The sequence below is a fragment of the Mesoplodon densirostris genome, chromosome 1 (genome assembly GCF_025265405.1).
Source record: "Mesoplodon densirostris isolate mMesDen1 chromosome 1, mMesDen1 primary haplotype, whole genome shotgun sequence".
Taxonomy (NCBI): Eukaryota; Metazoa; Chordata; class Mammalia; order Artiodactyla; family Ziphiidae; genus Mesoplodon; species Mesoplodon densirostris.
Genome location: NC_082661.1, coordinates 107186008 through 107211447, shown reverse-complemented (window position 1 = coordinate 107211447; position 25440 = coordinate 107186008). Strand labels below are relative to the sequence as shown.

The 25440-nt window shown below is 50.2% G+C and overlaps 1 protein-coding gene across 1 annotated transcript; it reads right to left on the bottom strand.

Moving 5' to 3' along the window:
* Window positions 1-13969: 13969 nt before the first annotated feature.
* SPON2 (spondin 2) lies at window positions 13970-17336 on the bottom strand. The gene is made up of 6 exons (XM_060089604.1): window positions 17285-17336; window positions 16634-16859; window positions 16058-16281; window positions 15788-15979; window positions 15507-15678; window positions 13970-14342 (listed from the first exon to the last, which is right to left on the bottom strand). The coding sequence occupies exons 2-6, from the start codon at window positions 16854-16856 to the stop codon at window positions 14158-14160; spliced, it is 996 nt and encodes a 331-aa protein (XP_059945587.1). The 5' UTR covers window positions 16857-16859; window positions 17285-17336; the 3' UTR covers window positions 13970-14157.
* Between the last annotated feature and the right edge of the window lie 8104 nt (window positions 17337-25440).

Below are 25440 nucleotides of genomic sequence, written 5' to 3'. Positions count from 1 at the left end.
AATGGAATGAAAGACAAAGTGAGGCCAAGGGACAAGCCATGGACACCCTGAAGTGCCGCACCCGGCAGAGGCCCAGAGATGGCCTGAGCTGTGCGGGAGTGACCAAACCCAAATGGCCATTCTCTGGTCGCTTCCACTGCTTGGCGGGAGGTGGGGGGAGGAGGGAGTGAAGGCTGCTTCGTGGGGGAGAGAAACGCAAGTCCGCCGGGCTTGGGAAGGGGTGAGAGCCGGAGTCTAACAGAGTCCTCACCCCAAACGACTCTCTGAGTCTCCGTTTTCTCATTAAAAAAAAAAAATAGTTAAAGTCACCCAGTGTGATTTATTATGTTCTTTCAGTTCTGGCATGCAACAATGTTTTCTTTTTAAACCTTTTATTTTGAAGTATTTACAGACTCCCAAAAAGTTGCAGAAATCGTACCCATCACCCAGATCCCCGCAGGGGTAACATCTTACATGACCAACGGACTGCACAGCCATCAAGGAAACCAGGATTTTGACATTGGCAGAGTGCAGTTAACTAGACTACAGACCTTACATGGATTTCATCAGCTTTTGCACACACTCATTTTTTTAAAATGTGAGTGTGCTGTCAAAAGAATGCTTCAGCAAGTAATTATAAACACTCTTGAAACAAGTAGAGAAACGGGGAAAATGCAGCATTGCTTTTGGATTAAGAGATTAGGCTCCTATGGCTGAGCTGTTTCACTGACCTGCTTTTTAGCTGTGAGAACACAGACAGGCCAGCAGACCCCAGGGTTGTCATCTGTAAAGCAGGGAGCTAGTGGTAGCACTGACCTCACAGCAATGTGGTTGGGCCTAGGTGAGGCCGGTAGTAGGGGGTCCTAGCTCTGTGCCAGGCACACAGTAGGCCTTCAGTACAAGATGTGTGCGGTGGCCTTTCTGGCACTGGGTGGGGGGGCTGCTGGGTGCATTCCTCGTGGGAGGCAGTGGCCACCAGGCACAGGTCCTCTGTCTCTGTCTCCACCTGTGACCGTGCCCCCAGCCCTCCTGGCACTGGAGCCCTCCTTCTCCTTGTCGTCAGGGACCTTGCTCTATCGGGGGCTTCAGCCTTTCCCTTCCTGTTGACCTGTGTCCTCCACACCATGTCCCTCCCTGTCCACTGGCGTAGTCTGTTTGGGCTGCTACAACCAAACACCACAGACCGCACAGTGCACAGACAATAGATGTTTGTTTCTCACAGTTCTGGAGGTTGGTTGGGTTCTGGTGAGGGCCTGCTTCCGGGCTGCAGAGGGCCACACTCACACTGTGTCCTCATGTGACAGAATGGGCAAAGGGGCTCTGTGGGGCCTCCTGTGAGACACTGGTCCCATCCGTGACCTAATCACATCCCAGGGCTGACCTCCGAACACCATCATGTTGGGTGTTAGGGTTCCAGCATACGAATTTTGATGGGACTCATTTAGACCATAGCAACCACCATGCTTTCCCTTTGAGAAGCGCTATGGGGTGGTGTTCACAGCCTAGACGTGGGCCCGTCTGGAATTCCTCCTCTGCGCGTACCTCTGTGTGACCTCGGACAAGCTCCTTAGTGCTCCCTCATCAGCTAGTTGGTTACCCTGAAGTACAGTCTGCACAGCAGAGGCAGGCTGCATGCTTGACTCTTTCCCTGTAATTATCAACTTCCAAAGTGAGACACCGGTGCCTCAGTAACCTCCTGTGGTGACCAGTGGGGCTTCCGTCATGTATCATCATGAACTCATGAGTTGTTACATATTTAATGCTTTCCCCATATACTGCAGTCGTTATTCTTCTGGATGCTCAGATGACCCCACATTTGGCCATTGGCAGTCCCTTCAGTTTGGCTCCTATGTCCTTTTATTGTGTGTGTGGTAAATTACACATAACAAAATTTACTTTCTTAACCAATATTAAGTGTACAGTTCAGTGGTATTAAATACATTTACACTGTTGTGAAACCATCACCACTTTGCATCTCCATAATCCTATTCATCTCATGAAGCTGAAACCTATTAAACAGTAACTCTCCTTTCCCCCCTCTGCCCAGCCCCTAGCAACCACTCTTCTACTTTCTGTCTCTATGATTCTGACTGCTATGAGTAGCTCAGATAAGAGGAATCATGCTGTGTTTGTCTTTTTGTGACTGATTTATTTCACTTAGCATGATGCCCTTGAGGTTCATCCATGTTGTAGCATATTGCAGAATTTCCTTCCTTCTTAAGCCGTTTTATGGATGTAGCACATTTTGTTAATCCATTCTTGCATCAATGGACACTTGGGTTGCTTCCACATCTTAGCTATTGTGAATAATGTTGCTATGAACATGGGTGTACAGGTATCTCTTTGAGACTGCTTTGAATTCTTTTGGGTGTATACCCAGAAGTGGAATTGCTGGATCATAGGGTAGTTCTACTTTTAACATTTCGAGGAACTGCCATACTGTTTTCCACAGTGGCTGTACCATTTTACATTCCCACCAACAATGCACAAGGGTCCCAACTTCTCTACATCCTGGCCAACACTCATTTTTTTCTGTTTTTTGATAGTAGCTCTCCTATTGGGTGTGAAGTGGTATCTCATTGTAGTTTTGATTTGCATTTCCCTAATAATTAGTTATGTTGAGTATCTTTTCATGTGTTTATTGTTCGTTTGATATCTTCTTTGTAGAAATGTCTATTCAAGTCATTTACCCATTTTTGAATCGTGTTGTTTGCTTTTGTTGTTGTTGAGTTTTAGGAGTTCTCTATATATTCAGGATATGAATCCCTTATCAGATATATGGTTTTTTATTCTGTTGCTAGTGTCTTTTGATGCATAAAATTTTTTTATTTTCATGAAGTTCAATTTGTCTATTTTTGTTATTGCCTCTGCCTTTGGTATCATATTCAAGAGATCATTGCCAAATCCAATGTCGTGAAGCTTTTCTACTATGTTTTCATCTAAGAGTTTTATTGTTTTAGGTCTTATATTTAGGTTCTTGAAACATTTTGAGTTAATTTTTGTATATGGTATAGATAAGGGTCCAACATCATTCTTTTACCTATGGATATCCAATTGAAAAGACTGTCCTTTCCCCACTGAATGGTCTTGGCACCCTTGTCAAAATCGTTTCACCATATATGCGAGAGTTTATTTTGGGGCCACCTATTCTATTCCATTGGTCTATATCCCTGCCTTTATGCCAATACCAAATTGTTTTGATTACTGTAGCTTTGTAGTAAGTTTTGAAATCCCAAAGTTTAAGTCCTCCAGTTTGGGTCTTCTTTTTCAAAATTGTTTGGACTATTTGAGTCTCCTTGAGATTCCATATGAATTTTAGGATGGGTTTTTCTATTTCTGAAAAAACATCATTGAGATTTTGATAGGGATTGCATTGAATCTTTAGATTGCTTTGGATAGTTTTGGCATTCTCACAACTTTAAGTCTTTCAATCCATGAACATAGAATGTGTTTCCATTTATTTATGTCTTCTTTAATTTCTTTTGGGTTCTGGTGAGGGCCTGCTTCCGGGCTGCAGAGGGCCACACTCACACTGTGTAAAATATAAAAATATTTTATAGTTTTCACTGTACAAGTCTTTCACCTCCTTGGTTAAATTGATTCCTAAGTATTTTCTTCTTTTTGAGGCTGCTATAAATGTAATTGTTTTTGTAAGTTTCTTTTCAGACTTTTCATTGTTCATGAATAGAAATGCAACTGATTTTTGTGTGTTGACTTTGTGCCCTGGTACTTTGCTGAATTCATTTATTAGGTCTGACAGATTTTTGGTGGGATCTTTAGGATTTCCTACATTTAAGAACATATGCAAACAGAGACAATTTTACTTCTTCCTTTCCAATTTAGTTGCCTTTTATTTCTTTTTCTTATCTAATTGCTCTGGCTGGAACTTCCAGTACTATGTTGAATAGAAGTGATGAAAGTGGGCATCCTTGCTTTGTTCCTGATCTTAGAGGAAATGCTTTTTTCTTTCACCATTGAGTATGATGCTTGTGGTGAGTTTTTCATAAATGACTTTTACTATGTTGAGGTAATTTCCTTCTATTTCCAGTTTTTTGAATGTTTTTATCATGAAATTTTGTCAGATGCTTTTCTGCATCAATTTGAAATTTGTCAAATGGTTTTTCTGTATCACTTGAGAAGATCATGTGTTGGTTTTTTTTTTTTTTTTTGCCTTCATTCTATTGATGTGTCATAATATTCAATACATAGATTGATTTCCATATGTTGAACCATCCTTGCATTCCAGGAATAAATCCCACTTTGTTGTGGTGTGTAATCCTTTTAATATGCTGCTAAATTTGGTTTGCAAATATTTTATTGACGGTTTTTGCATTGGTGTTCATAAAGGATATTTGTCTGTAGTTTTCTTGTAGTGTCTTTGTTTGGCTTTGGATCAGGGTAATAATGGCCTCAAAGAATGAGTTAGGAAGTGTCCCCTCCTCTTAAATTTTTTTGGAAAGTTTGAGAAGGATTGGTATTAGTTCCTCATTAAATGTTTGGTAGAACTCACCAGTGAAGCCATCAGGTCCAGTTTCTTTGTCAAGAGATTTATTATTATTATTATTACAACTGATTCAATCTCCTTACTAGTTATAGTTTTATTCAGATTTTCTATTTCTCCATGATCCAGTCCTGGTAGGTTTTGTATTTCCAGGGATTTGTCCATTTCAGCTAAATTGTCTAATTTATTGGTGTACAGTTATTCATAGTATTCTTGTAATCCTTTTTATTCTGTAGTATTGATTTTAATGTTCCTACTTTCATTTCTGATTTAGTAAGTTGAGTCTTCTCTCTTCTTTTCTTAGTCCATATAGATAAAGGTTTGTCAATTTTTTTTGATATTTTCAAAGAACAAGCTTTTGGTTTCATTGACTTTTCTCTGTTGTTTTTCTATTCTGTATTTTGTTTATCTCTACTCTAATCTTTATTATTTCCTTCCTTCTGCTAGCTTTGGGTGTAGTTTTTTTTTTTCTTCTTCTAGTTCCTTAGACTGTAAAGGTAGATTGATGACTTGAGATCTTTCCTGTTTTTTAATGTGTTTATAGCTATAACCCCCCCACCCCCCAACACTATTTTCACTGCATCCCGTACGTTTTGGTATGTTGTGTTTTTGTTTTCATTCCTTTCTAAGTATTTTCTAATTTCCTTGTGATTTCCTCTTTAATCCATCGGTTTAAGAGTGTGTTGTTTAATTTCCAGAAAGTTGTGAATGTTCCAGTTTTACTTCTGCTGTTGATTTCTAACTTCATCCTATTGTGGTTGGGGAAGATATTTTATATGATATCACCTTTTAAAATCCATTGAGACTTAATATGTGGCCTAACATATGATCTATCCTGTAAAGTGTCCCATGTGCGCTTGAGAAGATTGTGTATACTGTTGTCATTGGGTAGAGTGTTCTGTGCATGTCTGTTAGATCTAGTTGGTTTATGGTATTGGTTAAGTCCTCTGTTTCCTTACTTATCTTCTGTCTGGTTGTTCTATCCATTATTGTGAGTGGGGTATTGAAGTCTCCAACTATTATTGTAAAACTGTCTATTTCTCCCTTCAATTTTGTCAGTTTTTTCTTCATATATTTTGATATTCTGTCATTAGGTGTGTAGATGTTTATAATTGTTATATTTTCCTTTTTTTTTTTTTTTTTTTTTCTTTTTGCGGTATGCGGGCCTCTCACTGTTGTGGCCTCTCCCGTTGCGGAGCACAGGCTCCAGACGCGCAGGCCCAGCGGCCATGGCCCACGGGCCCAGCCGCTCCGCGGCATATGGGATCCTCCCAGACTGGGGCACGAACCCGTATCCCCTGCATCGGCAGGTGGACTCTCAACCACTGCGCCACCAGGGAGGCCCATATTTTCCTTTTTTTATTCTTTTTTTTAAAAAGATTTTTTGGCTGCACTGCGTGGCATGCGGGATCTAAGTTCCCTGACCAGTGATCGAACCCACTCCCCCTTCAGTGGAAGCACAGAGTCTTAACCACTGGACCACCAGGGAAGTCCCTATATTTTCTTGTTGTATTGAAATTTTTATTAATATATAATGTCCTTCTTAGTTTCTTACAACTATTTTTGATTTAAAATTTGCTTTATATATTAGTATAGCCACCCCTGCTCTCTTTAGGATTTAAATGTAATCCCTGTGATAACCACAAAGAAGATAGATTTAAAATACACAAAAAAAGAAATGAGAAAGGAATGTAAACACTCCTCAACAGAAAAATCAACTAAACACACAGAAAAGACAGTAATGCAGAAAATCAGGAAGGAATGTCTTCTGCAAGGAATGTCTTTTTCCATCCTTTCAGTTTCACTCTATTTGTGTCTTTGGATTTAAAGTGGGTCTCTTGCAGGCAGCATAAAGTTGGATCATGTGTTTTTATCCATTCTGCCAATCTGCATCTTTCGATGAGAAAAATTAATTCATTTAAATGTAAAGTAATTACTGATAGGGAGGGACTACTGTCATTTTGCTGTTTGTTTTCTATAAGCCTTAGAGGGTTTTTTTTGGCCCTGATTTCCTACATTACTGTCTTTTTTTGTGTGTTTAGTTGATTTTTCTGTAGAGGAATGTTTACATTCCTTTCTCATTTCTTTTTGTGTGTATTTTATATCTATTTTCTTTGTGGTTATCACAGGGATTACATTTAAATCCTAAAGTTATAACACTCTTAATTTGAATTTATACCAGCTTAACTTCAAAAACATACAAAAACTCTGCTCCTTTACAGCACTCTTCCCATCCCTTTCAGTTTTTGATGTCACAAAATTACATTTTGAAATTTTATTTTATTTTATTTTTTTGCGGTACGCGGGCCTCTCACTGCTGTGGCCTCTCCCATTGCAGAGCACAGGCTCCGGACGCGCAGGCTCAGCGGCCATGGCTCACGGGCCCAGCTGCTCCGCAGCATGTGGGATCTTCCCGGACCGGGGCACGAACCCGTGTCCCCTGCATCGGCAGGCGGACTCTCAACCACTGCGCCACCAGGGAAGCCCCTGAAATTTTATTTTTATTATTATTATTTTTGGCCATGCCATGCAGCATGCAGGATCTAAGTTCCCTGACCAGGGATCAAACCTGTGCCCCCTACAGTGGAAGCACAGAGTCTTAACCACTGGACTGCCAGGGAAGTCCCTCAAAATTACACTTTTATGCATTGTATGCCCCAAAACATAAACTCATAATTATTTTAAATGCATTAGTTTCTTATTTCTATTATGTAGAAAACAAGATTTGTTGTTACAAACCAAAGTTATAGTATTACTAGATTTTACACTAATAATTTTTTTCTTTAAATGTATTAGTCTCTTAAATCATGTAGAAAACAAAATTGCAGTTGCAAACCATTGTTATAATGATACTAGCTTTTATAATTACTCATATATTTACCTTTACTGGGATCTTTATTTCTCCATACAGCTTTGATGTCCTTTCATTTCACCTGAAGGATATTTCTTGCAGGGCAGGTCTAGTAGTCATGAACCCCCTCAGCTTTTGTTTTTCTGGGAATGTCTTAATTTCTCCCTCACTTTTGAAGGACAGTTTTGCCAGATATTGGACTCTTGGTTGATAGCTTTTTTTTTCTTTTGGCACTTTTAATACATTGGTCTTCTGGCCCCCAAAGTCACTGAGGGCAAGTCCGGTGACAGTCTTATTAAGGATCCCTTGTATGTGGCCGTTTGCTTCTCTTGCTGCTCTCAAGATTCTTTGTCTTTTGAAAGTTTGATTATAATATGTATTAGTGGGGGTCTCTTTGAGTTCATTTTACTTGGAATTCATTGAGCTTTTTGGATTTTTGTATTGATGTCTTTTATCAAATTTCAGAGGTTTTCCGCCATTATTTGTTCAGATATTCTCTCTGCCCTTTCCTTTCTCTTCTCCTTCTGGGACTTCCAAGTGTGTATATTGCTCTGCTTGATGGTGTCCTGCACAGCCCTTAGGCTCTGTTCACTCTTCTTTCATCTTTTTCATTCTGTTTTTCAAACTTGATAATTTCCATTGTCTTAGCTTTAAGTTTACTGATTCTTCTACCTGCTAAAATCTGCCTTTGAATCCCTCTGGTGGATTTTAAATTTCAGTTATTACTCTTTTCAGCTCCAGAATTTCTTTTTTGGTTTCTTTATGGGTTTTCCATCTCTTTATTGGTATTTCCATTTTGTTTACACATTGTTTTCTTGATTTTCTCCATATCTTCCTTTACTTCTTTGAACATCTTTAAGACAGTTGTTTTAAAGTCTTTGTCCAGTGTGTTTGCCATTAGATCTTTTTTCAGGAACAGTTTCTGTTGATTTATTTTTTTCCTTTGTGTAGGCCATACTTTTCCTATTTATTTGTATGCCTTGTGATTATTCTTTTTTGTTGAACACTGGACAGTTGGATCTAATAATGTAGTAATTCTGGAAATCAGATTATCCCCCTTCCCTAGAGTTTACTGTTTGGTGTTATTGTTGTTGTTTGTAGTTGTAGTCTGTCTCTGTGCTGAGGATCAGCCTAAGGTGTAAACCTAAGGTCTTCTTAGACCTTTCTGGGCATGCATGGTCAGTTTCTATCAATAATTTTCCCTGCATTTGCAGTTTTTTTTTAATGTCCTTGTCTTTAATGTTTGGTTCCCAAAAGGGAGAAAAAGTAAAAAATGAAGGGGTGGGGAAGGTTGCCAACCCTTTAAGTCCTCTGGAAGTCACTTCAGCTCGAGGGGGAGGGTCTTGCAATGGGGGAGGTGCAACAACAATGGCTGCCGGCCTGTTCATCTGCACGTCTGTGATCAGAAGCAGCAATCAGTGATCAGAGCAGAGGCCCCCAGTATCTGTACAGGGTCTTTTTTGCCCCACCAGTTCCTACAGGCTGTGAGCAGGCTGCTCCAGAAACAGGTGCATGGCCTCCTGGCCCCGGGCCTTCTGTCTGGGGGAGGGGGGGTGGGTAGCTTCTACAGTGCTAAGAGCTGAAATTGACCAAAATTAACTGCAGTTTACCATCCAAGGCTTCCCCTGGAAGCCATCAGCAGACTCCAGAGTTCCCAGATGGTTACATCAGAGGGTTCTGCCCCTGCAGTTGTTGTCTGGGTGGGAGATGGAGTCTCACCTCACAGGTGCCTCCTACTCTGCCATCTTCCCCGTCTCTTGGTTCCTGTGTCCATTGGACAGAATAGCACTGGTTCTTAAATATGAAAGCATGTGGTCTAAAAGGTGTTTTTTATTTTAGCCAGTTCTGTAACTTTTGTACTGTTTTTTCTTTAAATATTATCTCTTCTCCATTATCCCTATTATATCCTTCAGAGTGTTTAACTTAAAACATTTTATAACTTTATATCCCATATCTTTTTGAATATTTCCATCTCTTTGTCTCTATGTGCTGCATTCTGGGTGATATATCTTCCAGTTCACTAATTCTTTCTCCAGCTATGCCTAGCTCAGCTCTTCAACCCACTAAGGACTTGTCATTCTGCACAGTTTTTCCTTTCCAGATTTACGTTTGTTTCTAATTATCCCGTGTTGATTGGTCATTTTTTGTTGTCATTGTTCTATATTTTATTTCTGACAATTTCATTACCTGTGATCTTGGGTCTTTTTCTGCTGACCTTCAATTTTAGTGACTTGTTTTCTTGTTTAATTGGTGATTTTTGTGTTGCACTCACTGCTTGGTTTTGATTGGTGGGAGTTGGGAACGCTTTCTACAGAGAGATTAATTTCTGCTCTTCCCTTATTCAAGGGGCTGCTGCTGACCTTGAGGGCTGAACTTGGTGCAGGAGACTTGTTGTCTTCCCCATCCTGCCGTTGACCTAAGCTCAGCCACAGCCCTCAGGGAGCCCTCACCCCGCTGCTCATGTGCTTACTTAATGTGGCTTAACCCCAGCTCCTCTTTGCTCCAGGCCCCGTTCAGTTTTTTGTTTGCTTATTTGTAAAAGTGGACGAGGAGGTAACAGTTCTCTCCTACTTCTTATGAAAAGGGCAGTGTCTCAAGTGGTGTTTCCATCCAGAGTGCGGGGTCTAGTTGTACAGTGGTGGTGGAAGAAGTCTCCTCAGGGTGTATGAGCAGACCTAGCACCCAAGGCAGGCATCTGGGTTATGCCATCCAAACAGTGGGGTTTGGGTGGGAATAGAGTTAGATGTGAGTTTTCAGCCCACCATCTCTGCCAGGAAGACCCCTTCTGTCACTTCTCAACGTCCTACCCTCTGCCTTCCTCCCCCCAGTGCCACCAACTGCTCACCCCATCCCTGTTACCTGCTTGCTTTCTCATGATCTCCCCTTCCTTCTCCAGCAGTGGACATTCTGACCACTTCTGCCTCCTTTGCAATGGGCTGGCTCTGTGTCCGGCCACCCACACAGAGGGCTGCTGGCTGTGTCTGGCCCCACGAGCAGCCCCCTGAAATCCCAGCAGACGCATTCTAGCCCGTGTGAAGGGCCTTCAGGCATTAGCATAGATGCTGGGATCACTTTGCTTGGCCCAGTGTCCCTCATCTATTTGACATGTGATGCATTGCAGAACCCATAGGAGCCTCAGGAGGGAGCCTGTCCGCACTGGTCCCCCCCATCCCCGGGCCGACCCAGCCAGGCCAAGACCTTCCTGAACTTAATGCTCTGAGGTAGGATGGGCCGACATAGCCGACTGGGGGACGTACTGTTAGCCTCCAGTCTGTGAGTACCTTTATTGCCTTTACATCAAAGTAAGCCTGGAATTCATTAACTTCCAACCACTTCCACCATATCCTTGCGGCCCAAACCTCCCTCTTCTCTGGGTTAGTGCAGTGGCCCCTAACTCTCTCTTTTTCTGCCTTTGCCCCCCTACACTCTGCTCTCAAAATGACCAGATGACCATTTATAACATGCACTGATGAGTGATTTCTCTACTCAAAGTCCTCCTGTGACGTCCCATCCACTCTTCACCTCACCAGGAGCAGAAGCTCACAGCCCGTCTGCCCTGGCCTCCTACCGGGCTACGCCCGCTCTCTGTGCCGGCCACACAGGCCCCCTGGCTGTGTCCTCTGCCTCTCGCTGTTCTTCTGCCCAGACACTCATTGCCATATCTCTGCAAGGCTTTCCCTCCCTCCTTCAGAGCTCTGCTTGGAGGGGCTTGTCAGGAGGGCGTCCCCAACCACCTTCCTGAAAGAGCATCTTGTACCATCAGCACCACCACCTGCATCACCACCACCACCACCACCATCAACATCACCTCCACCACCACCACCAGTACCAACACCATCACCACCACCATTAACACCACCAGCACCACCACCAACACAAGCAGCACCAGCACCATCAGCGCCAGCACCACCACTAACACCAGCACCACCAGCACCACCAGCACCATCAGCACCAACACAAACAGCATCAGCACCACCACAGCCACACACACATCACTAGCACCAGCAGCAGCAGCGTCCCAGCCCCTCTTCGTCAGAGCCTGAGCATCACCTAGTGCAGGATTCCTTTACAGGTTTACTTTCATCATGTGCTTCCTTCAAACCTCGTTCCTGAACACACCAAACTCGTTTCTGAGTCCGCTCTAAGTCCTGGGCACTCTCCAGGGCACTGCCCTCTGGGTGCTGGCCTGGGAGGCTTCTGCAAAGGCACCTCCATGTTGACTTGTGCTCCCACATGGGCAGTAGATGTTCTGGCCCCAAAGATGACACTCACCCTCCCCCCAAGGCCCCACCCAAGCCTGTGCTCCAGAAGGAGGGGGAGGTGGACATGGGTGTCCCAGGGGTGCCCCCCACTATCTTTCCCCAGCCTTTCAGTATTCTCACAGGATGTCCCCTGTCCTATAAATGGTACATGGTTTGTGAGTCCAGCCTACAGTCTCTCATTTGATTAGAGCGTTTAGCCCGTTGATTCAGGTTTAAATCTGTAATTGTGTTACATGCTCGGTTCAGTGGTACACTTGAGTTTTGAGCTCAGGTGTGGATGACACAGTCGACCTGCTTCACTGCATCTCACACGTGATCATCCCAATGTCAATGGCTTTGTGGTCTGATTTTGGAGCTTGAGGTCTCCTCCAATTTAGGGGTGTCATTTTTCCGTGTTCGGTGGGTTTGATTTGAGTTCATGTCAAGGTAGTGATTTTGAGTCCGGAGTCCACAGTGGGGTCTGCAGGGAGCACCTATGCTTATTTCTTCTCAGTGCCTCAGGATGTTAATTGGGGTTTTCAGACCTTTGCTGTGGTCTCAGGCCGCAAGCCCCGGTGAGCATCGGGGTGCGCTTGGGAATCGTGTTCTCTGTGCAGAGCCCTGTGCCGGAGGCTGTGCTCTCGCAGGGCCGGCTGTGTGCTGGCTCCCATGCTGGGGCTGCCGCTGCGAGCGCCTCAGACACCAGGCAGAGGGTTCAGAGGTCAGAGGGGCTGTTCAGGGTGCAGTCTGGCTCCTGCACCACTGCTCACCAGTGGCTGCCCTCTGCAAAACAAGGCCGACTCCTCTGTCTGGTACTCAGTGTCAGGACTCCTGCCAAATAGATGAAGCAAATCAAGCTTCTCAATCACTCGAAGTCACCCTGCCCCTGCCCTGCACCCCAGGGCCACTTGCTGGGTGCCTGCGGGGCAGCTGCTGCCCGGGGGCAGGAACATCTGTGCCCCTGGACTCCCAGGAATCTGGCCCGGGTGGTGCTCCAGTGACGTGCAGGGAGCCAGGTATGCGGGATGCGGGTGCGGTGCCTGGTGGAGTGCGGGCTGGCACCCCCATTGGTGAGTGCTGTGCCCGAAGACCCTGTGCCCATAAGTCCACGGAGCACGTCTGCTGGGAACCTCGGGCACACGAGTTCCCTCCTAGCACACGTGCCGTCTGTCGAGCAGGGCTTCCACTGGGCTTCCAACCCCTGACTGGGGGTGGCTGCTTTCACTCCTACCTCCCTGAGGTCAAGGGTCAAGGTGACCGTGGGGGATAGAAATCTGTTGTGAAGAGGATGGGTTGGGGGGGTCCGAGGTCGAGCTCATGGGGAGGGCTGTCAGGGAGGAGAGGGGCGCCATCAGAGGAGACAGGCCAGTGGGGGGTTGGGGCGGGGGCCTGGGGGTCAAGGGCACATGCGGGGCAAGGAACAGGAGCAAAGTCACGGGCTTCCATGTTCAGGGATGGGCAGACAAGGGCCCTGGACGGCAGGGAGAGGGGGGCAGCTGCGAGGACGGGTAGGCGCTGGCGGGAAACGTGAGAGCCCTTTCCAGGCATGTCTGCAAGCCGGCGGGGGCGGGCCCAAGAGATCCGTGTCCTCCGGTGGAAGGGGGAGCACGTCTGCTGGGGCAGAGAGACAAGGGGCACAGAGGGGAGACTGGTGACGGAGACCTCGCGGCAGGTGCGTGGAGCTGGGGGAGGGCCTGAGCAAGCTGCTTGGACGGGACACGGAGGGTCACCTGTGCTGACTCGAGCGAGGACGGAGGCCGTGGGGAGCCCAGGGGGCCGCCCAGAGCAACCTTCAGGGGGACAGGTGACCCTAAGGGAATGGAGAGGGTGGGCGAGTGGGTCTCCACGTGGGAGAGAAAGGGCCCGAGAGCCGAGAATCGAGAATTGGCCGGAGCAGGCTGAGGCGGGCAGAGGGCGTGGCGCTGGGCGGTGGGCGGCCGTGGGCTCTGCGTCTAAGGAGGCCAAGCCGGAGAAAGAGCGGTCTGGGGGCGTCAAGGGAGCAGGCAGTCCCCTGAGGGACCAGCCGGGATCCACGCCAGCAGGACGAGGTCGTGAACTCCGACCTCAGACAAGGGTTAGGGCAGGTCAGGAGTGAGGCCTCAGGGCCCCCCTGCGAGGCCAGGGGCCTCGATGATCAGAGGTCTGGGGGGGCGGTACTAATGGTCCTGTGTTCCCCATGTGCTGTGTGCGCCGTGTGTGTGTGCCGTGTGTGTGTGTGTGTGTGTGTGTGTGTGTGCGCGGTGGTCCACCGGCTCCTCCCCGCTGGGTGACACCTGCTCCTCAGGGAAGTCTGGTGGCCCATCTGCCGGCCCCGCCTTCACCCGGCGCCCGCCCAGGACACACAGACAACAGCACCGGGTGTCAGGAGACGCTGGTCTTTATTCAAGAGCTGGGATGGGAACGCGACGAGGCAGGTGTTGGTCTCGCGCCGGTGACCCAGCGGCCCCGGGCGGCTGCCTGGCGACCAGGTCTGAGGTACTTCACGGGCGGGGTGTGGCTCTCGTGCAGCGCGGCCGCAGGGCCGGGGCCAGTCTCTGCGCGGAGGTCGCCGGCGGCCGGGCTCAGGGGACTCGGAGGCCCTGGCGTCAGACGCAGTTGTCGGGGACGCAGGGGGCCTCCTCCTCCAGCGTCGGGCAGGGCTCCCCGTGGTTGGCGGGCCGCGCATGGACGTAGCGCGTCCTGCTCTTGGCCCCGGGCCGCCCGCACGGGCCTGCGCACAGCCCCCAGGACGACCACAGCGACACCTCGCAGTCCAGCGGCGTCTCCGGAGCTGGGGGCGCAAGGAGGACGGTGAGCGGGGCGGGGCTGCGGGAGAGGAAGGGGGTCCTCGCCAGAGACCGCCTCCGAACTTGGCCAGGAAACTCCTGATTTTATCAGCGCGCTTTCCAGCGGCCTCCAATGCGACGCCACCAAGCACACCCCCGAAAAGCCACCCCCGAGCGACTGGGTGAAGGTTTCTGCCCTGAGAACCCGATGCCGGCTGGACCCCCGCTCTCCGGGGTGGGGGGGCGTGGGGCGGGGGGAGAGCGGAGATCCTGTCGTGAAACGTTCTCTGACGTGGGCACAGACCGGCAGGGTCTCCACCGCCTGCTCTGCTATTCCAGGCGCGGACCCTTCGGGAGGCTGGCCACACTGCGGGCGCGGCCCCCTCGCTCGCCGGGCACCTGCGCACCGCTCGCCCCTCCCCCGCGGGCAGCACCGCCCCCACCGACCCGCTGCCGGTAGGGCACACAGGGGTCAGCGGGACACCGGGCGGGGCCTGGGGCCTCTCCGACTCGCTTCTGGGCTGTAGAAGTGTGAAAGGCTTTCAGCTGAAAATGCTGGGCAAGAGTTAACTCTTCAGTTTGGAGTTGAATGAACCAAATCCCAAATCTCTCAGAACCAGCGTCCCCAACCAAATGCTCCTGTCCTGCTTTTGAAGCCACTCAGAGACGCGGGTTCACGCAGCCCCGACGGCGCTGCCCCGCCCTCTGAGCACCAGCGGCCTCTCCCGGTTTGACTCGTCCTCACACTCCACGCGGCCACCCAACCCAGCTCTGTGGCCTGGCGACGGGTGCTCTGCGTGGGGCGGGCCGGCGGTGCAGGGCTGAGCCCTGGACCAAGGCCCCTGGGGGCGGGGCGCACGCGGGGGCGGGGCTGCTTCTGTGAAAGCAGCGGGTGTCACTTCACAGGCGTTCCCTCTGGGGCGGGCACTGACCTTCGAGGGTTATTCTAAGGGTGAGAGGTAAGAGCTGGAGCGGGAGCTCAGGACCAGGTGGTGTCTGAGCAAGTCCCGACTGACCCCCAAACCCAAGTGCTGCTTCTTCTCCGACGCAGCCAGCTGTGAATGTCGCGGCTGCCCGCCAGCCCGAGCGCCTGCAACCCAGGATCACGCGTGTGAAGCGGGGGTGGGGGGTGGCCGTGGGCGCTACGGAGGAGTGGGAGCTGGGCTCACCTGGCAGGCTGTCGGCGACCTCGTTGCCCCCGCCCCCCAGGCCGGGGGCGGGCGGGAAGTCCCTGAGGCTGTTCGCGAGCCGCGCCAGGGTCACCGTAGCGATGGGAGGCAAGGACTTAAGCCGCGGGTAGTAGAAGGAGTTCGCGGGGTGGCTGGGAGAGGAGGCCGTGATCTGGAGGAGGGGCCCGGTCCGGAGATTGGTCAGGAAGGGCCAGCCCCGCCCCCAGGCCTCGGCTGTCCTCCCGGGGAGCGCCGCCGCCCGGGAGCTGCCATCCCCTCACCTCGGTCACCGTGTCCTGCGGGACGGTCGCGAACTTGGGGGATGAGAAGGTGAAGCCGCTGTTGGTCCCCGCATCGTAAGGGTGGAGGTCCACCGCCACCTGCTCCCTCCAGCGGCCCCCGTCACAGAGGTCCAGGCTGTCGACGCCCACGAACCAGTCGGGGCTGGGGACGATGCGGACCACGAAGGACACCTGGGGGCCGAGGGCTCAGCGGCAGCCCCCGCGCCCCCCTCCTGCCCGCCCGCCCCCCGTCCACGCCGCCCCACTCACGAGCGAGTGCCTGGAGTGGGCCTCAAACTCCGCGGACGTCTGCCCGGTGCCGCTGGGCACGGCTGGGGCCGAGAACACGCTGTGCACGCTCTGCAGCTTCTCCCCGGCAGCTTCCATCTCCCGCATCAGTGCCCAGGCCTCGCCGCGCTCCGCGAAGTCCCTCAGCCCATTGCTCACATACTGGCCCTTCCTCCACAGGCTGTAGTCGGGGCTGTGCGCTGCCCCTGGGCACCACCCACCGGTGTGAGCATCACCCTTGGACACCGTCCCGCCCCTCGTGGGGCCGGGCGGGATGTCCCACAGGTGGCCTCACACTGCGCGGCACCTCGCTGGTAGGACGGGCAACCGGCTGGCCCTTCCTGTGACCCAGGCCACCCTGCCCCGCCACGTCCCCGAAGCCCAGGACACTGCTGCCGGCACACAGTAGGCACTCAGCCAGTACCTCTTGCACTGAAGTGAAGTGGGTGAGGTCCCCTCCACACTGTGAAGTGCGGGGCCACGGTCAGGTGACCGTCCCCTCCCGAGCAGTGGGGGTCACCGCCAGGCCGGGCACGGGACGGCAGGGGCTGCACTCACCCAGCAGGGATGACCACTGCGCGGGTGGGCGGAACATCGGGTACTGCTTGGGGAAGGATGCCTGGCTCCACTTGCCCGTGAAGGTGATGCTGTACTTGGCCGGGGGCTGGGCTGTGCACATGGACTCTCCCCCCAGCGGCTGGCCGGCCGAGCAGCCAAGTGTGGCCAGGAGGAGGGCCCAGAGGGCTCCACCCCAGGTGGTAGCTGGACTCGGGGGTCCCATCACCTACGAGAAGGGGGAGCCACATGCCGCACCGCTGGTCCCCGATGCCCTGCGCACGGCCCCTGGTTACAGGCCCCTGAGGACGCCGGGCACCTCCCTCCACGTTCCCTCTCCAGGCTCCGGCTGGGCCTGACCCCGTGGCTGGAAAGCCAAGCCGTGTTGGGTTACAGGAACCCAGGGTGCCTGGCCGGTTACACCTGGCATGGAGCTCACAGCCAGCTCAGCGCTCTGCGGCTTTCCCGAGGGACACACCTCTGGCGCTGCCATCTGAGGGAACCCCGGGAACCAGGAGGGTCACCATGCCCCGGACTAGATGGGCCTCCCTCTTGGGGTGCTGCCCCTCTTGGGGTGCTGCGGGTTTCTGGGGGGGGGCAGTGCCAGGAGGCCAGCGCGGCTACGGGGCCGGGGCCAGCACACGCAGTACTCACCCAGCAAGAGCGACCGGAGGCTGTGGGCAGCCGAAGAGCCCAGAGCTCCAATTTATGCTGCAGATGGCACCCAGCCGGCCAATGAGGCCCCAGGTCCTCCACCACGGCCGCCGGAGAGCAAGCGGCAGATAGGACGCGGGGGAGAGGGAGAGAAAGGGACCTCAGTGCTGGAGCTGGCCTGGCCGCCCGCCTGCTCTGACGCCGAGCAGATGCTGCTCCAGAGCTGAGGTCACTCCTCCCTTGGGCGCCGGCCACTCGCCGCACCCCTTCCTTTGTCTTCTCCTCCCGCCCACCCCCCCTCTCCCCCCAGTTCTCTCCTTTCCCATCAGGCCCTCCCTGGTGTCTCCCCGGAGGGGGTGCCAAAACCAGCGGCTGGGAAGAGAGCTGGGCCAGGGCCGCCAGCGTGCACTGCCCGCAGGGCAGGGTGGGACGTGGGGGCCATGGTCAGGCCTGACATCTGTCCATTTGTCCGTCTGTCCGAGTGCTGGGGACGGGTGGGGAAGCAGGGGCCCTGGGTTCAACGGACACAGCTGCCTTCTTCCCGCGTACAGAGCTGCATGGAGCAGCCATGCTGTCCACACCGTGGCCAGGGCATCTGGACCGTCCCCCCGAGGGGAGTCGGAAACATGAGGCCACCTTCCCCAAGGGCCAGGAGGTGACCCCGGGCCCCCCAACTTTCCTCCATGGGGAAGAGCTCCAAGGATGCCTGGCATACGGAAGAAAATGCCAGCAAATTCTTATCTCTGCTCCCTGTCAGGAGAACATTTCCAGAACCCTCATCACAGGGCCTGGGAGCCGGGAAGGACAAGGACAGTGGGATGGTCTGGCTTGTAAGAACCGCCCAGGGAGCTTTAAAGCTTAAGAGGAAGCATTCGGAGTTTTGAAACCATGTTAATGTTTTACACATTCCAAAAAAGAGAGAGAAAAATAAACAGAATCCACAAGAATAGAACGCAAACAAAAACAAATGATCTAACCTGTATTTCAAGTAAACAACACAACCGCCGGGAAGCGGCTGTGAACACCGCGTTGAGACTGCGGGTCCTCAGGCTCTGGACAGAGCCCAACGCAGTGGTTCTCAAACACTTTGGTCTCGGGACCCCTTGCACTCTGAAAAGTCACCGCGACCCACAAGGCGCTTCTGTTTGTGTGGGTGACATCCATCGATCTCACCATGTTTGAGACCCTAATGGAAATGCTTGGAATACTTATCAATTCACTTAAAAATAACAAAAATAAACCTATTGCACATTAACATAAATAGCAATGCTTTATGAAAAACAACTCTTTTTCAAAAAGAAAACCTTTGTGAAAAAAGTGGGGAGTGCAGATCTTTTTCTGTCTGGCTTCCTGGGAGACATGGGACGGTCACTGCCACCCTGCGGTCTCTCCGAGGTGCATGTCGAGCTAGTTGGCGTCCGCGCAGAAAGGCCAGCTGTGCAGGGACGCAGCTGGAGCTCGGAAGCGTCGTCACGCGTGGATGTGCCACGTGGCCTCTGGGGATGTCCCCACACCCTCGTGAGCGCCAGCAGAATGGGCAGGGGTGTCTTTGCTCACACCGTATCCTTGGAGAAGTGGCTGATCCGGGTTTGAGGAGAGAAAGTGGGAGGTGGGCCTGGGCCGTTTCGTGCTGGGAAGTGAGGACGTGCTTGGGCAGCCCTGGCCCGCCGTCCAGTGGCCGTGGAGGCCTCAGGGCTTGCCCCATTTTACAGAGGCTCCCCTCCTACCCATCACACCCACAGCTCTGCCCTCCCGGGGCCCCACCTCGACGTGCGGCCAGTGGGGACTGAAGGCTGGACCTTCTGTTGGCTCAGGGCTCCCCTGGGAGGGGCCGGGGGGTGGGTGAACAGGGAGGCACTTCCTTTGGTGTTGTAGTGACCCTGAGAGCATGCCTGAGGAGTCCTTGGGACACAGTGAGGCACGGGGTGCCCTGTTCAGAGGGGGATGCAGAGGGAGCCTTGGGAGCCGGTGGCCTGTGACCCCTTGGCCTGGGCTGGGTCTCCGGCGGGGCAGCCTGGCCAGTCGGGGGTCAGCTTACACTCTGAGCCCCGGGTGCACTGCAAGCCACTCTGACCCTCGGGCTCCTCCACCAAGCAGGATGCGGTGCCCTGTGCCTCACAGGCACCAGGTGAGGTGGCATCTGGGCAGCACTTGACAGCAGGCTCCTCTGCACACAGGTGCCCCCCACCGGGTAAAGTCATCCATTTGCAAACGCATGTCCAGCACCTCCTGGGTCTCAGCGCCGGGAACATGGGAGTGACCCCAACGGACAGAAGCCCTGCTCCCCGAGGCTGTGGGGCTGGGGACCTGGGTGCATTTGTGGGTGGAATTCTGTTCTTCCGTGACTGCTTGGTTCTTTGGCCAACACTGAGGCCAGGGTCCCCTCCCGTAAGTCAGTCTATGGTCAGTCACCCCAAGGTGGCTTCGGGGGACCGAGGCTCAGGGCTGTGCTGTGGTGAGGCCTCTGTAGACTCCACACTCGCTGACTGCTGCCCCTCCCCGCTTGCCCCAGTGGCAGAGCCCTGTCCAAGCCCCGCTTCCCAGGCCTGCCTGCATCCCCCGCCCACCCACGACTCCGATGGCTGCAGCAGGCACCCCGACCCCAGACCCCCACCCCAGGCCGCTGTAGCTCAAATGAGTGCACAGCGCAGGACGAGCCGCTGACACTGTCCTCCCAGGGGCTGGCGGTCTTCTAGCTGAGTGTTGCTCATGGTGCACTTGGGGCGGGGTCTGGGCTGCCCCAACTGGCCCCGGTGGGATGTGGAGTTAGCAGGAGTTCCTGTGTGAGCCGCTGAGGATGGGCCAGGCACATGGGATGCCGGGGATGCAGTGGTCACGTCCGTGCCCCGGGCTGGGGCCCTGCCACGGCCCAGAACCCAAGGGGCCTGAGGGGCATTGGGCTCCAGTGGGACCTTCTATTTGTATTCTGGCCAAGGGGCTCTTGAGGCTGGGGCAACAAGGGGTCTTTCAGGTGGGGCCCAGTGTGTGGGGACGCCCATCTCCTTGGGAGCACCCAGACCTGGCGTGGAGTCTGGCTCCTCAGGGGCTGGCCGGCTGACAGGCACGCATTTGTTTGCTGGTCTGTACCCTCACCAGACGTTGACCGAGGGCCAAGTTCCTGACAGACACCACAGCCCGCACACAGGGGCTTCCCACGTCTCTGAGCTGAGCCCTGCCAGAGCCCTGCTGGCTCCTTGCCCACCCGCCCTCCTGTCCCAGCACCTCCTCCCCATGTGCCCCAGGGCCTTTGCACTGCGGCTCCCTCTATCTGGAGAGCTCTTTCCAGGCCAGCCTCTTCCTGTCTCAGGTCTCAGGGAGAGCCCCTCCTGACGGGTCGGCCCTGCCTTGTTTACAGTCTTGGCTCCTGCAGAGAGCAGACAGGGATTTGCCCTGGGAGTCCTGCAGCCCAGAGTCTGAGGAACGCAGCTGTGAGCTGCTGCCCACCTGCCCAGAGACCTCGCTCCCTCCCTCCTTCTCACCTCACTCCATCCTGGGTTCAGGTCTCTTAGCACTTCTGATTGGTGGGGCCTGAGTCAGGTCAGGGAACCCTGGGTCCGGGAGGCACTAGGATGTGTGCTGGGCGAGCTGAGGCCCCCAACGGCACCCAGCTCCCCGCGCTCATGCGGGGAGGCCCAGTGGGGGCCTCGCTGCTGGCTCGGCCTCTGGGGGTGTCACCCCTGCGAGCAAGCCTGGCTTGCAGAAGGGCCAGGGGAGCCAGGGCTCTCGCCAAGCCTCACCTTCACAGAGGAGGCCTCCATGGCCGCCGACCGCAGGCCTGGGGGGAGATATGCCTCCACCTGGCTGTAAACATGAACGTTCCCTCCTCTGCTTAGCAGCCGGCTTCCAGAAACACAGGACTGTCTGTGCAGCAAAATTTGCTGTGTCTCCATCCCAGTTAAGATGCCAGGACCTCAGCAAAAATGGCAGAATGAGGACCTCTGAAAACACTGTCTGTTGTAATAGCAACAAGAAAATAGGCAAAAAAGGTCAGAACCGACTTTTTCTGTACTCTGGAAATTAACCAGAAGCTTGCAGCAGTCCTTGGAGAGCTGTTTTTTGTTTTCTGTTTTTCAATCAAGAAAATTAGCTGAATCTTGGTAAGGGCAGCTGTGAGGTTTTTTTTTACCATCTTAACCATTTTTCAGTGACAGCTCAGTGGCATTAAGCATATTCACATTGTGCCGCCATCACCACCATCCGTCCACAGAACTCTTCATCTTCTGAATCTGAAACTCTGTCCCTTTCCAGCAATAGCTCCCGGTCCCCTCCTCTCAGCCCCGGAAACCCTCACTCTACGTTTTGTCTCTGTCATTTTGACGACTCTAGGGACATGATCTGAGTGGAATCATACGGTGTTTGTCCTTTTGTATCTGGCTTATTTACTCAGCATGATGTTCTTAGGTTCATCTGTGTTGTAGCAGGTGTCAGAATTCCTTTGTTTTTTTAATGTCCCTGTAATTTTTTTTTCTTGTAAGTCAATGTTTACAAAGTGTAATGTACATAAAGAAAATTATATTTTTCCTTGCATATAGCTCAGTGGATTTTCAGAAATGGAAGGCATTCATGTAATCAGTAATTGGATCAAGGAATAGAAATTTAAGAACACATGAAACCTCCTCTTTTGTTACCTTCCAGTCACTACCATCCCCAAAGTGAACACTGTCCTAATTTCCAACTTTATCAGTTATTTTTGCCTCCTTTTATGCTTGATACAAATAGTCACATAATGTACTGTTGGTGTTTGACTTCCTTCATAGAATTCTCTTCCTTTTTAAGGCTGAATAATAGTCCACTGTACGTACTTACCACATTTTGCTTATTCATTCATCTGACACTGGACACCTCCACATCTTGGCTATTCTGACTAATGCTGCCGAACAAGGTGACACAAATATCTCTTCAGGACCCTGCTTTCAAGTCTTTTGGGTACAAGTAGAATTGCTGAATCATATGGAAATTCTTTTTTTAAATTTTTTTTGTTGAAGTATAGTTGGTAGCTCTGTTTTTAATGTTTTGAGGGACAGCCACATTGTTTTCCACAGCTGCTGCACCATTTCACATTCCTGTTAACAGTGCACAAGGGTCCCAGGTTCCCCGCATCCTCTCCAAGCTGTGAGGTGTTTTAATTTGCCCTAGGCCCATGCCCCACCCTCCAGCTCTGTAGTAGCCTTGAAAATTGACAACCCAGATTCATGGTGAAAACCAACAACTCAGCGCCACTGGAGAGATCAGAATGGAGCCGAGCACTTTCAAAGCAGTGTCCCCCAGAAACTTGTCATTATTTGACCTGTCTGGTAGTTTCCTGGAAGACCCCCACTTGCAAGGCTGTCTGTATTTGACTTGATTCAGAGCCCACCCAGGATGAAAAGCCTTTTCCCCAGGGCTGATTGTTGAAAACGGTTACAGACGATTAATGAACTTTGCAGCAGCCGAGGTGATGGATAACCATGGGGTCAAATAAGAGACTAACCAAGGAGCTTAGAAGGAAAACCTGAGGATGCAGACTGCCTGGCTGCATGTTGAAAATGTGGCCCAAGACCCACAGAGTCCCGCAATAAAGACTGGGAGACTCTTTGGTTCCAGGCATTTAAGGAAATCTCTGTCCAGTCATTGACCACTAAGCTGACGAAGCTGAGACTTAGTGACCACACATGGCAAAGAATACCGATTCAACAGAATTAATTCAGAAATGTCACTAAACAAACTACAGCAGGCAGCAACAGCAACAAATCCCAGGGAAACCACTAGGAAAATAACCGAAAAACATGGTAAAAGAAACAAGTGGGGACTTCCCTGGTGGCTCAGTGGTTAAGAATTTGCCTGCCAATGCAGGGGACACGGGTTTGAGCCCTGGTTCGGGAAGACCACACATGCTGCAGAGCAACTAAGCCTGTGCACCCCAACTACTGAGCCTGCACCCTAGAACCCATGAGCCACAACTACTGAGCCTGTGCACCTAGAGCCCATGCTCCACAACAAGAGAAACCACCGCAATGAGAAGCCTGTGCACTGCAACAAAGAGTCGCCCCCGCTCACCACAACTAGAGAAAGCCCGCGTGCAGCAATGAAGACCCAACGCAGCAATAAATAAATAAATAAATAAATAAATAAAATTTAAAAAGAAAAGAAACAACAGTGAATTAAAATGAGATACTAGAAAATATCCCTTTAACACAAAGGGAGGCAACATAGAGGAATAGAGGAACAAAAAAATATAATACAGGTGAAAACAAGTAGCAAATGGCAGATCCTACCTTACAGTTAAAAGATTCAATATGAATTAAATATCAATTAACTGATAGTGAATGGCAGAGTGGACAAAAACAAAACCTGATCTTACTACATGCTGTCTGCAAAAGACCGACATTCTATTCAAAGACAGAAAGAGGTGGAAATAAAAGGATGAACCAGATGAACCAAACGGTAAACAAAATCAAGTGAGAGTGACTCTACCATATGAGGCAAAAGAGGCTTCAGGGCAAATATGGTTACAAGAGACAGAGAAGGGCGTTTTATAATGATAGCAGGCAAATCCATTAAGAAGATATAACCATTATAAAGTATATGCATCTCACAATAGAGTCCCAAAATGCGTGTAGCAAACCAGACAAATGAAGGGTGAATTGGACAATTCATCAATAATCACTGGGGACTGTCAACTTTCAACAGCTGTTTTGAATGACGGATAAAGCAACAAGACAGCAGATCAAAAGGAAACAGAGGACGTGAGCTACTCTGTAGACCCAGTGTAGACTCGGCCCGGCAGGCGTCTGAGAAGACTCCACCCAGCAGCAGTGTACTTCAGCACATGGAGCGTCTCCAGAATAGACCATGTGACAAGACGTCTCAGTAAACTTAAAATGATTAACATCATGCAAAATATGTTCTCTTGCCACAACGGAATGAAATTAAAAATCAGTAACAGGAAGACATTTGGGAAGTTAAAAAATACATTGAAATTAAACCTTATACTCCTTAGTAACCAATGGGTCAAAGAAAAAAATCACATTATAATTTAGAAAATACTTTTGAGATAAATGAAAATGAAAACACAACATATGGAAACTTATGGGATGAAGCAAAGCAGTACTTAGAAGGAAATAAATAAGATCTCAAATCAGTAACCTAACCGTCCACCTAAAGAAACTAGAAAAAGGAGAGCAAACTAAATCCAAATCAAGCAGAAGGAAATAATAAATATTAGAGCAGAAATATATGAAATGGAGAATTTCAAAAATTGAGAAAAATCAATGAAAACAAAAGTTGGTTCTTTGAAAAGATCAAGAAAATTGACCAGCTAGACCAAAAAAAAAAAAAAAAAGAGGAGATTCAAATTACTAAAATCAGGAGTGAAATAGGAGACATTACTAATGACCTTACAGACACAAAAAAGAATAAGAGAATCCTATGAACAACAGTATGCCAATAAATTAGATAACCTACATGAAATGGATAAATTCCTAGAAAGACACAAACTACCAATGCTGACTGAAGAAGAAATAGAAGATCTGAATAGACCTATAATAAAGAGATTGAATTAGTAATAAAAAAAACTTAAAGAAAAGTCCAGGATCATATGGCTTCACCAGTGAATTTCACAAAATATTTAAAGGAGAATTAACACCAATCTTTCTCTAAATCTTCTGAAAAAATAGAAGAGGGAACACTTCCCAACTCATTCTACAAGGCTAGTATTACCCTAATACCAAAACTAGATAAAGTCATTGCAAGAAAAGAAAAAGGAAAGCTTTCCCCCTAAAATTAGGAACAAGACAAGGTTGCCCACTCCTGTTACTTCTATTCAACATTGTGTTGGAGGTTCTAGCCAGGAAAATTAGGCAAGAAAATGAAACAAAAGGCAACCGGTTGACAAAGTAGAAGTAAAACTATCTCTGTTTGCAGATGACATGATTTTGTATACAAAAATCAAAAGAAATCCATACAAAAAATATTGGAGCTAATAAATGAGCTTAGCAAGATTGCAGATATAAGATCAATACACAAAAATCAGTTGTATTTCTATACACTAGCAAGAAACAATCTGAAAGTGAAATGAAGAAAACAATTCCATTCACAATAGCATCAAAAATGATTTAAAAAACTTAGGAATCAATTTAAGCGAAGAAGTATAAGAGTCGTACACTGAAAACTATAGA

Coding starts and splice junctions, on each gene's coding strand:
- SPON2 (XM_060089604.1), bottom strand. CDS start 16,856: ATGGGACCCCCGAGTCCAGCTACCACCTGGGGTGGAGCCCTCTGGGCC. Junction 16,282..16,633: donor GCAGTGGTCATCCCTGCTGG/GTGAGTGCAGCC, acceptor GGTGGTGCCCAG/GGGCAGCGCACAGCCCCGAC. Junction 15,980..16,057: donor CCCACTCCAGGCACTCGCTC/GTGAGTGGGGCG, acceptor CTCGGCCCCCAG/GTGTCCTTCGTGGTCCGCAT.